We start from the raw sequence: 13,012 nt of genomic DNA on the forward strand, positions 1-13,012 counted from the left end.
TTTTGCCTTAGCAAAGTTTTGTATAGTGCTTGGATGGAAGTATGGAATGTGTGCGGTCAGAGTGCTGATGTATGAGTGAAGGAATGCTTGTGTGAGGAGGGTCTAGCCCAGTCAGTTGGAGGGATGCAAGCCCGGGTGATGGGAGCCATTGGGTTCCAATGAGACATCTAACTGTATCTTGATGTGAAGGAATAAAGGAACTTACCTGTAACTTACCTGTAACTCACCTGAAGTGGCTGTGGACCTGTTTTATTACATAAAGCGTACATACTACATCTTATATCTATTATTAAAATATGGAACACAAAGAATAACTCACTCCTTGTTCTGTTTTACATGGTTTGATGTATTGCTACACACCACCTGAACATCACGGTATGGCCTGAAGGTTTAAACATGCAATGGCGAGTTCAGCTTTTGCCACAGAGTGTATTCTTCTTGCTTATTGACACACTGTGCCAATGCTGTAACTTCCTTTCTTACATTCACAAGAATTTGGCAACAGGGTTGCAGACTGGATGTTTTGTTTTTCCCAAGAGGAGAAGACTGGGGAGTTCTGCAGTGCATGGCTAGAAACAGTAGTATCTATTAGCACATTGATTGGAATGTTGAGGGAGCGACAGCTAATTCGGTTGTCCATATGGTGGTACAGACCATCAGCTGAATTTTAAAATGTTCACGGCCGTGCAAGGTAATGAAACGTACGAAGTGTGTGGTTGCAGGAGTTTCTGGTTTATTAAAGCATACCAGGTAATCTTGTGGATGGGCAGCTGACAGTGTCATGGGACCGCCGCTCAACCAACCATCACCCTCACCTCATGCCACTAATGCAAGCTCACTTCACAACTCTAGGGCATGCAACAGAAGGGAGATAGGGACAGAAGGGAATGATCGACACACAAGGACAATGGGGGAGAGGAAGGAGGGAGCTATGGGGAAGGCAGGAACGAGGGAGGTAGCAGGGAGTGCAAACAGGGGTATAGACATACTTGGGGGTGGAGGGATTCAACAGGAACTGACCACCTGGGAGAGACAGGGAGACCATGCAGACACGTTGGGATGAGGATTAGCGCTTACACACAACATACTTCCACGTCCATAATACTACCTCCTTCCCTTTCACCAGGAAGGAAAATTCAGTTGTGTTCTTTTGCAGCCACCCCTGCTACTCCCTCCAGGTCTCACAAAGACCAGTGTCTCCTTGTATCAAGCAGCCACACCACACACCCCAAGTCTTCCTGTACCACCACCTTATTGTACCACCATCCTATCAGAACATCTAACGTCCCCCTTGCACACATCATGAGGGAATACAATTCTGACTTCACCTACAGGGGGAACGACCTGTTCTTGATTGAGTTGAGGATATCATAGCAACCTCTCTCTTTATCCATGACATTCCTTATCCTATCCAACTCCACTTGATCCTCCAAGACCCTAACACCTGACCAACATATCCAGGGTGGATAGAGCATATTGTTGGGATTCCGACCTCTCACCATGTGAGAAAACAACCAGTACTGGACGACACATTCCATGACTGCCCTAAACCAATCCACTCTCCTATTGGTATGCATAAGAATCACAGCCATTAAGATTTATTGAAGCTTTCCACACAATCATTACCCTGCGGGTCGTACATGGGTGTTCCAGGATACTGAATTCCAAAAATGGTCAAGAAGGCCTGCATCTCTTTGGAATCAAAGTGTGGTCCATTATTCGAAACACATTTTTTTGGTACCCATTCACTCCAGAACACACCTTCAAGAAAGCATATGGCCTCTCTAGTGCCGGCTTCCGGTAATACCCTGACCTATGGTGACTTAAAAAATATATCAACAAATGCTAACAGATGCACATCACACGCCCCTTAAAATTAAAAGGAACATGGAACAGCCAGAGGCAGCAACATATGCATAGGAGGAGTTTGCTTAACCAAAACATTGTCACTGTTTAACCAATCAACACACCCCTGTATTACTCTCTCAACTTGCTTACCCATGTCAGCCCATCAGAACTCTTCCCTTATCAGCATCTTGGTTCTGGCAAAGCCGAGTGGTGTTCATGCCCAGGGGTCACTATGGTTCAGAATTAAGTTCCCTTATACATGTTTCCATATGTTCACAATCTTTGGCTATTTCAATAACCTTATCCAACACGTGGTCCTTTTTGTTCCATAATTCATATCTAATCTTGTGTTGTCACGTGTAATCATAAATTGACTCTGGGTGTCTTCCTGTTGACAGTGACCAAATGCACATTTAACTGCCTGGTACCTCATGGTCTTAACAAATACTTTAATCGTCTCAGCCTTTGGGTTGCAAAAATCACATTTGCCTAGAGGTTTGATCTCTCTTATAGCATAGTGTTTCTCCATTTTATGTGAACAAATTCCAAAGGCGGTCAAAGCATTCTGAGGGTCACTATCAGGTTGTTTCAGTAGTCTCTTGAATACATGCATTCACTCAAGTCCAAGGCAGTGAAAAAGTAAAGCGTATTTTCTATTGTTAGGCTAGAAGGGTCTATATATTGCCAACATATATTTTAGGAAGACTTACTTCAAGTCCTTCCACATTATTAAGGGCTCACCAGATGAGGGTAAGGATATTGTCGGACCAGGAACATTGGTCATGGTGAGGGAGAAGGATGTTGTAGGATTGTAGGAATCACCCGTGTTCAGGGAGGTGTATAGGGCCTGTAACAGTCTCCCAGCCTGAGCCTATGTAGGCCCAAGTGAAGCAAGGGACTCGGCGAGGGCTCAGGGAAGATACCAGCCCTTTAAACCACACTGAGCAGGGTTGATTACTATTCGCACCCCAGGGTTGATCCGGGGTGTGAATAGTTTATTTAACTTTTTTTGGGAGATAGGCTCTGTGCATATCGGATGAGCTCAATCTCCCTTGAAAAAAGCAAAAAACAAGATGGTCGCTGTCATAGGAAAAGGGACGTAGTCCCTTTTCTATTTTCATGGTGCCTGCGGAGGAAGCAGCACCAGGACCGGAGCACAAATCTCTGGTCCAGCAGGTACATGGGGAGGAGGAAGAGGGGTGGGGAAAGGGTGCGGCATGCTTTGGGTGGTGCGGGTGAGGGGGAGGATATGGGGCAGCAACAGGGAGAGGTTCCCTTTTTCCTCCCCAAAATAAAGATGGCACCACCAAGTGTGGGGTCTCGGGTTCCTGGAAAATGCAGGTGGCACACAGTGTGCTCTTGCTTGTTTTTTCAGCAACCTAATTGGCAGAGCGTCCTTCCTTGGGTACAAATAACTGATAACCTTCAAGGCTGAGACTAAGGCTTTGTAGGGAAAGGCTTGGGCAAAAGTTACTGTAAGGGAGGTGATGCACTTGGCAAAAATGCATTACCAACAACTGCTGTAAATGAATTAAAATAAAGGCGTTACTAACATGAAAACCTGCAGAGGGCAGTGCCACCATGTCAACAAAGTCTGATTGGTCAAGCATAGAGATCAGTGTGGATGCTGGACCAGATGCTGGACCAGCTTCTGGGTCTGACATGAGCTGTCCAAACCAATTCATCATCACCAGCATTAGGATCATACAAGCCCCTTGATTTAAGAAAGGGACTGTGTCAAAAATACTGAGACCCTCTAGCAAAGAGTGTGCAGCAGTCATGCTGCCATCTCTTGGCTCCATATAGAGCAAGTGACATGAGGAGTAACATGACGAACAGCAACAAAAGTGGAGTGCTCCCTTTCGTCATGACAGAGCAGAAGACAGGCTAACGTAACACGCACATGAAAGGAAGCCAACTACAGATTGTCTTAAATCCCTGTGGAATGGAGGTGTGGAGTGATTATTGTATTTTCTTGAGACTGAAGCAGGAGCTTCTGTTGTGTGCTGCGAAACCCAGATCATGGTCCTATACGTGGGGCCAGGGGCCATCCTATCATCAGATTCATGCATTGACAAGCCATTCATGTGTGTTTCATGACCAACAGAGAGGTGCCATAGTGGTGTCATGCTTCTGCAGTGGGGGCATTTGGCATGAGCCTGAGCAGTTCTGGAATAGTAGTGAGACATTACCATAGTCCACTGTTCACAATTTAGTAGAGGACGATTACAGGTTCAGCCCAAAGCTTACAAAATAGAATTGAAGATTAGTGTAATGAAACAAAAAAGATAATGGTATTAAGCCTTTTTCTTGTACTTGGGGTGGCGGGTGGTGGGGGGGGATTGCTAGGGTGCGCAAAGTGCAATTCTAGCATTGCATTTAGGAAATGTTAAATTGAACATTATGTCAGCTCTCACACTGGCCATCCTGTGCTTTTTTGTGATTGAGTCTTTCTTGTTGTGTTAGATAACATCTTGCAAAGGGTGGGAGCCCAAATATAGTGGAGCTAGAAATAAGCTCTTTGATGGCAATAGGGGAAGAACAGTGTGGTCCACATATTGGGGTTATCAAAGAACTTTGGTTTGAAGGTGCTCCTGTTAAAGACCCAACAAGGTAAGCAAGCACACAACTTTCTTCAGAGCTCATTCCAATGAGGGATACGTTGTGCCTTTCTTGCTACACTCTTGGTTTAGGCTCATAGCTAAGGTCCCCCTTTGCCAGTGGTGTTGCAAGGTCCACCAGTGTACATTGCTGGGGTGTGAAAAGAATTATGTTATGTTAATGAGATTTATACTACACACTACTGCTATTTTCAGGGTCTTCAGGCACTTAGGCAGATCTGAAATAAAGGGTAGGGGTAGGCAAGGGTTAGTTAGTGGGAAGACAGGCAGAGCGCAACAGTGCTTTTGCTGTTTGGTTTGTGGTTTGAGTTCAGAAAAAGCTGTCACTGTGTGTTGTGTTTGCTTCAAGATGACATGGGTTTGGTGTAGTTTTTGTGTGTAAGTCTGTATAGGATAGTTTTGTGTGTCTGTGGCATGGTTTTAAAGATTTAGTGTGTAATGAAAGTGTGGGCTGTCAGAGGGTATGTGTTTGCTTTGTAATATGAAGTTGGTGCCGTGATAGAGGCATGTGTGTGGGTTTTATTTGGCGTTGAGCTTGTAAGAAAATTGAGATTTTTACTGGTAGTGAAGGTGAGAAATGTCTGTGTGCCCTTGTGGGCTATATTGTTTTGTTTAGGCTTAAAATTCCTTACCTACTGGGTTGCGATTTATGTTTTCTTTTGTTGGGCCTGCCCAGTTCTGTTGAGTTTTTTATGGTGGTAACTCATTGTATCGAGGTTGTGTTTTTCTTAGACAGTGCTTCATGTTTAGGATGGAAAATTAAAGAGCCAAGTTTTTAGTAGTCCCCTGAAGGCCAGGTGTTGTGTTGTTCATAGTTCCTTGAGAAGTGAGTTCCAGAGCTGGCCAACCATATTTCAATTTCGAATCTTTCTTTGGTTCAAGGCATATGTCAATGCTGGATTTCAGGGTTTGTTTTGGTCTGTAGATTAGATTGTATTGTATTGTATATTTATATAGTGCTCTTTCCCCACTTGTGTGGCCTCAATGCGCTTTTTCCTCGGTTGAACGCCCCTGGTGACTGTGGTTGTAAGGTTCTAGGGGATTTAGTTTAGGAGATGCGTGTGTGCATGTTGCCGTTCTAGGACTTGGGTGGCTGGCAATGCGTGACTAAGCAGCCCAAGAGAGGTCAGACACATGGGTGGGTACTGGTGAGGGTTAGAGATAGCTTGCTATTGTTGAGAGAGTCTATGTGAGGCCAGCTATACCGAGTTCCTTTCGGGTGGTGGTCACTGTATGCTAGTAGCAGAGGTGTTGAGGTACGTCTGATATTTCAGTATGGAGGGCTATGTGTGCTCTAGACTGGATGTGCTTAGCCGTAGGTGTGTTCTATCGTGCATGGATGCTTGGCTGTGCCTGCGGCCCATGTCCACGCTAGTGGTGTGAGATATACGTACCTTAGGCTGAAATGTTGCTCCGGGTCTGTACCAGGGGGGGGCCTGGCTTTCATAAAGTGGTAAGTATCTGCATATATTGAGCCGTGACAGGGCTACACCTGGAATTTGAGTCCTGTACAGTGGGAGAGAGATCTACACCTAATGGTACAGTGTTAGTAAAGAGGCTAAGCACAGCCAGATATTAGAGTCCTGTCTAGTGGGGGAGAGGCCGACCCCAAAAGTGCATATTTGGATACAGGCAAAGGACATCTTGAGTTGAAAATCCTGCATGGTGTGTGTGATGCCCACTCCCAACGATTCAAATCGAGTACCAGGCCTTGAAAATCCACAGCAGGAGCTGAGAATCCTGTTCAATTGGAGGGAGGCCCACATGCAAAAAACGTGCAGCCTGGGTAAGAGAGTAGGCAAGGCCAAATCCGGGCGTCCTGAACAGTGGGAGAGGTCTACGCCTGACAATGCCATTTGGGTGAATAACTAGAGACCGCCACAACTGAGAGTCCAGCCCAGTGGGAGGAAGGGCTGAAACCTGTCAACGCGACCAGAGTACATGACTAAAAACAGAGCTGGTGCCCACAACTAGTTGACAACGTGAATCTGAGTATACGACTCGACAGGGCCAGACCCTAACCCTGACAATGCCATTGATGGTGATTGTTTCTTGCATGCAATTCGGTGGTGGGAGTAGTTGTAGACTGAGGGGTGGCAATATCATGCCAGTACAAGACACTGCAGTTTAAGGATAGAGGTAGGGGAGAAAGGGCCATTGCTTGCTCACATAAATAAGTCAGTTAAGAGCCAATGCATGTTATTGCCTAACTCTGCAGTCATTAATGCTACAATAACAATTATTTATAATTCATATCGGATTCCAATTGCCTATATGACTTGTATATCATTATTAATTTTACCAAAATCGTTTGTAAATCATTGAAATTCAGTATCGACAGTTATGAAACTAATTTTGTATTACTATTCTCTGTGACACAAATTTGCATTATAGTTCTTTTGATCAGTACATAATTTACCGACCCATGTAACATTTCTGTTTTTGTATTTTAGTATTTTTTACCTGTGCAACCAGCTCCATCAAGATCGAATCGAATGCCTCTTTGGGAGGATTCGAACATGCATACAAAACATGATTTTCATATTAAAATGAATCCACCAAATGTCCCTAACAAGTTAGTAAATAAATATCTACCATTACCCAGTTTATCAGCATCGACGGACAAGGAGGAGAACATGCTGTGGATGAATACACCTGAACAATCTCTTTCCAACGTTTCCGAGGCTTCCTGGACAGCAAGAAGCATAACACCTTTACCTATGGATCCGCAGTATGAACAAGAGGGTGTTTTGATCTGTAATGAAGACGTGTTTGATGCGGTTGATGGGAAAGACCACCTTTTAAAGCCCATTGAAAATATAGATAACGCAGAAACTCTCATTATTCGCGGAGCCATTCACTTCAAGCCAAATCAAATTGAAGAAAATAGTTTGGGAGATAAAGTAGTTAAACGGACATTAAAAGTGCCAAGTGTCATTTCCAGTGAAATCGATGGGGTTATATCTCCTAACATTGTGCTTAATAATGCTATTCTGCATGACATAAACATGGGTACCACTACCACTGCAAAGGAAAACGAAGATTTAGTGCAAAGAAATGAAATGCTAGAAACAAATATCCATAGTTTGGAGGATAATCTAAAGGGAACAGTGTACACTGATGGAACAATGTATTCTTCTGATGGAAAACCTTTGGAAATAATGTTACGCTTTGTGGAGTCTACAACGAATGAAAACAATGTCACGCAAATAGAGGAGGCTGTGCAGAATCCTACAGTGCATATAACTCTGTCCGAGCATGAACCTTTTGGTGAAAACCATTTGAAAGCCTCCAAAAAAGGACTTGCAAGGAGCAGTAGTATCAGCTGTAGCGTGCCTGCCCACAGTAATAACAGCTCCAATCTATTGGCTGAAAAGGAGTCCAGCAAAAGAAAGAAGGTAAAAAAACGCACTGTTAAATCACCCACAACAAAGACAAAAACAAGTGCTAAAAACTCACATGAAAATGTTAACTGGAAATTGAGTTCTACAAAGCAGGATTTGAAGGCCCAAGCAATCAGCAAACATGTGTCCATAAAAGGTTTAGGTCTTCTTTCACCTGTGTTTGTTCAAACAATGATATCCTCAAAGTCCAAAAAGAAGGGGCAACAGACGCTGGCTATTAAAAGTGCTAACAAATCAATGCAGGAGGCGAGTGCACTAGAAAGCAAAAATGTGGTTATCTCAACCACACCTGTACACCGTTCAATGCTAGGATCCCAGCAAGCCACACATTTCAACAATCTGAAATACAGTGACATGTTTGTGAACATCAAGTCATCTAGTGGAGGGCCAGAGATTTGTGAGATGTTTGGATCACCAGTATATGCCTATGCCCATGAGGTGCCACACAATGAAGACAAATCTCATCTGCCAGTGATTTCTTCTCCACAAAGGAAAATATTTTCGAGCCAATCTTCGAGACCTGAGGTAACAAAAGTGAACAAAAGAATAAAGAGCACGCAGAAACGAGCAAAATCAAGCACCAAAAGCAATAAACCGGGCGTAAAAGAGAATCCCAAGAGTGGAATTCCCAAACCAAAACCCTTCCTCTCGGCAGAGTGTGACAATGAGAACCACAATGAAATCATCATTTCTGGTCCAAACTGGCAAATTACACCTTCGCATAGTGGTGCTTATTGTCAGACTGATGACGTTGGAGACTCAATGTCGGAATGCTCCCAGTCTGTCAATCACCATAAAACAAACTTGCATTCACAATTACCCACCATTCAAGAGTCTACTTTAGAAAACATGTCATTCAACAGATACACTCCCGTTCAAAATCAGATTTCAAGTGAGAGGAAAATCTCTGGGCCGCTAAGTCATGAGACTATTGATAACAACAGCAAAATCAAAGAACTTAGTAACCAGGAGCATACACATCTAAGTTTCCCACAAAATGGGCAAGATAAGCAACCCAGTCCAGAAAGTGCCCCAGAAGTTGAGTTTGATAGCCACAGCCATATGGAGGCTTACGAACGTCTGACATCTCTTAAGAGAAATAATGAGATCATAGAACTTTTGGAGGGGGACAATGAGGAAAGCCTGTCAAACAAGGCAGAAAAATATGATTCAGCAAGGCTGTCAACTCAGAGTAAAGAACAGATTTTAAATTCCGTAAACTCCATTTCTCAGACCTACAGAGAAATTGTCAAACATGCAAGTTGTGAAGAATTAACTGATAAACTTCTGTCAAGTTTGGCAGAACAAATGTTATCAATTGATGGAAATAATTTTAGCTTACTCAGAACAATTACTGAAAATATAGTCACAGAAAGACAAAGTGATTTCATTAAGCATTTCAAAGACGCAACCAACATTGAAGAAACAGAGGTAATTTAATGAAAAGAGATAATATGCTGAAAAAATATTTAAGCATTTAAAATATTAGAATATTTGTTTTCCAGCTATGCTCACTTTTTGGGAATTAAATATCTCTGTGCCTTCTACTTTGTAATGTCCACTTAGAAGCACTAATGGCATGGAAACATTTGAATCAAATTGACGAATCAGTAACTCGCCTATGCCTGGACAAAGGGCCTGTCGGCAGCAGTGTTCTATTAACTCTGTGTTAATGGGTAATCATGTGAAAGTACCATATTCTCCAATATCACACCATAAAGTCCAAATTAGACTATGAAAATGCTCATAACCGTAATCTAAAAAAAGTACCAAATCGGTGGCTCGCTAATCTAGCAATCAGATAGTTATATTTGTTGCCCAACATAGCTCAGCTATAGAAGCACTCACTGCTGAGGTGTGTGCATAATCTGCCGGCCTCAGGTGTATGTCCCAACACGGTGGATTCAGAAAATCATCCAACCAGGTGAGTACCATTGAGTTGAGTAATAGCAAGAATCAACATTTGAAGTGATAGGAAACAGCAAAATCTGGGCTAGCTATCAAAATAATTATAATTGTATTGACAGTTGGCTGATTCTGCTTCTGTTTATTATGAAAGTAGGCAGGAGGGCTATAAACCACTGTTTCCTGCAGGTGGGGAGCATTTTATTTAGTAATCCCGTTACCATCCCCTACCACATCACAACCCAAAGTGTTCTTTAAGGAGCAGATTTTGCTCTCTAGTAATTATATACTAAAATGAATCCCAACAGATCACTTCTACAAAGCCTGTCATTAAGCAGTACATGCCACATTGCCTGCACTGTTCCATAGGCCACATTACAAACTCCTGTGTGTGTGTCATTAGATGTAAATGTTCCAACCTGAGTCCTGCAGGCTGCACACAGGTGTTTAGGGCAAGTGCTTTCCTCGCTGAAAGATTTTACTGATATGATAAAGCATGGTTATAACATAACATTTTTCTTTCTGTTTTGTCTGTTGTTTTTCCGTGTTTTATCTTCCACAAATAGACTTCTAGCATCGTGATGGTACATTTGTTTCACTGCATTTGTTTTCACAAAATTCTTCAGGACAGATTGTTTCTAAACTTTTTTATTTAATTATTTATTTCCCGGCATGTGGTTTATTACAAACCTTTGCCAGCATGTGGTAAAAACAATCTATTCATCATTACATTTTCAGTTAGTAGTGAGTGATTAGGAGCCGTTCATTGTTGGTTTAGTTCAACAAGTTCTGTTTCACAAGCATAGCGTCCCATGTATCTTTTGAAACACTTCATGTAACAGTTTTCCTAAGGCGAAGATTAATTTCACGTTTTCCGTTTCGCCAAACTTGTGCCACCAGGCGTCAACATCTCTAATACGTGCATCGTTTATGAATGAAGACAAGTATTTTGTTCTTTTCAGGTTTAGCTTGTTACATACAAGTGATGTTTCAATATCTCTTTTTCTGTATGGCACAGTCGACATTTTCGCTGAATTAGTATTTCTTTTGTTTTAAAGAAATTTAGTCTGAAGCGTATAAATGTTGTTCGATACACAGGACATGGAAATGTACTTAGGTAGATTGGTATTTTGTTCATAGCTTTTGTTTCTGTCCGAATGTGGGCTTGCAGCTTAATTTTTGCTTGTTCATCTTCAATTCTAATCCAGTCGTAGATCCAGAATTTCTTTTTTGCCTCGTCTGGATTGTTAATGAGTAATTCCTCTGTGATGTTTGCTTCGACGAGCAAATTGGTACAGCATTTGGCCCATGATTGAATAACAAGGTCGACATGATTGGGTTTTCCGCCCCTCAGAATGTTGTGTTGAGTGGCACCACAATTAGCTAGAATTTTTCGATAAAGTGACAAGGCGTTCCATTCAACAACTGCAGTTAGTGATTGTAGACACAGTTCATGCCTGACGAGCTGCACTGGCATGCTTTGAGGGAGGTTTTGAATTTGTTTCCAAAAGTGCCTTTCAATGGTAGGCCAAATTTCACATGGTAAACATAGCACTGTTTCAGCGCCATAGGTAACCGCTGAGCAAACCTTCTGCTTATAAAAGGTAAGTACAGGTATTAGGAAAAATTTGCCACATTTTCGGTGGATGATTTGGCCTTGCATTGTCAGGACTTGTCTTCTTGCTTTTATGGCCATGTGTTGTGGAGTGTCGTTTTTACTTTAGTTAATTATCACTGCTAGATATTTAAAGGTTGGCACTTGGAGTAATGGTTGTTTTTCTAGATACCATTGGAATTTCTTCTTCTCCGCTCTTCCTTGTGTAGGTTCTAATACCAGATGAACACACACAACAAGTACAAATCAACTACTACTTTCTCAATCCGCCTTCTTCCGAACTTCAGGTGTAGTATTTTGTCACTTTCATGTGAATCACAGAAAATGACAGACACAACAAGGTAAAAGTATTGTTAAATTATACAAGAAAAATGTTTTTATTCAATCAAATGTATCTAAAAAAGATTTTAAAACAACTGAAGAACAAAAAACGTCTACAGTGATATTCAATAATTCAATTTCATAACAAATGGATGTACAATGTGAGGTTAGTATGTGACAGAAACAATGTTTTTAATCAACAGGTCTTTTTCGTTTATATATTATTGCAGTATAAACTTTCCAGATACGTCTACATATGTGGATATGTTTCGGCCTTTATCAAAACAACTTTAGAAACCATCTCTGGTTTCGTAGTTTGATGCATTCTGGCCATCTTCAGGACAGGGATTTATTTGTTTTTTCAACTGTCATCTCACAGAAGCTATAGATAAAAAGCATAGAAATGCCCTATTAAAATCTTAATGATAAATACCATGTCACAAACAATTAAAAACTAGTTTATGTGTCCACCCACCTGTGGTGTCGGGATAGAGCGGTCGGATTGGAACTTCAATTATTTCTTGTGTAACAAGAACTTTGTTTCTTATTTCCTGGCATTTTTTAATTTCCAGGGTGTGGAAATTGCGGGTGTTTTTATATTTTCCCAGTCTATAGCATAATCAAATAGACACAAAAACAGAAGAAAAGAGGATGAAACCTAATTATATCTCTCTTCTTCGTGAATACCTTAAGACAAATCATTTAAAAGTTCAACAACAGACCTGTTTTCTTGATCTTCAGTTGTCATTCCATAGTTAATTTAGATTAGATAATTCTTAGTTTTTCAGTTAATTTTCTCAGAGCATTATTCTATAGGAGACACAAATAGCGAACGCGTGTTTTAGATGTGAGTTCTCTTTCTCTGAAGATGTTATCAATAATTTGTTTATAACAGAGAAGAGAAAAGCTCTCAGCTTCTTTAATAATTTGTATGTCTGTGAGGTTGATTTTTCACGCATGTCTCTGTCATTGCTTTATATGCCATGTTGCTAAGTTTCAAGGAAATATCTTTTCCGATAGTTGACTTTCTTTTGTTTTCGTGTCTATACCTAATGGCATTATTTTGATTGACACTTACTCAAAATTCAAAGCGAGAAAGGCACACAAGGGAACAGTCAAGATATCTAAAGACAACGGGGCAATAGCTTGCCGTTATTTATTACATTTTTCCGTTATGGGCTCCTATTGCTGTCAATCAATAATTCACTCAGTTTTCACGACTGTCCGAGTCTAATACCAGGACTGTGGTCTTATCAGTGTTAAGGCTGTTTTTAGCTTTGTAGGTCTTTAGGAGATGC

General features: G+C 41.5%; 1 protein-coding gene across 4 annotated transcripts in view; it reads left to right on the forward strand.

The window, feature by feature from the left end:
* Positions 1-13,012, forward strand: part of MAP3K19 (mitogen-activated protein kinase kinase kinase 19) — a 749,356-nt gene that overhangs the window by 658,899 nt on the left and 77,445 nt on the right. For 3 of the 4 annotated variants that reach the window (XM_069616558.1, XM_069616557.1, XM_069616560.1), the window contains exons 7-8: positions 6,923-9,304; positions 11,603-11,680. In XM_069616558.1, the coding sequence (XP_069472659.1) occupies positions 6,923-9,304; positions 11,603-11,680 (2,460 nt within the window). The remainder of the gene's footprint in view (positions 1-6,922; positions 9,305-11,602; positions 11,681-13,012) is intronic. The other variant, XM_069616559.1, reaches the window with a different exon arrangement.

This window comes from Ambystoma mexicanum, chromosome 9 (assembly GCF_040938575.1).
Source record: "Ambystoma mexicanum isolate Mex_15411 chromosome 9, UKY_AmexF1_1, whole genome shotgun sequence".
In the NCBI taxonomy this organism is placed as follows: domain Eukaryota; kingdom Metazoa; phylum Chordata; class Amphibia; order Caudata; family Ambystomatidae; genus Ambystoma; species Ambystoma mexicanum.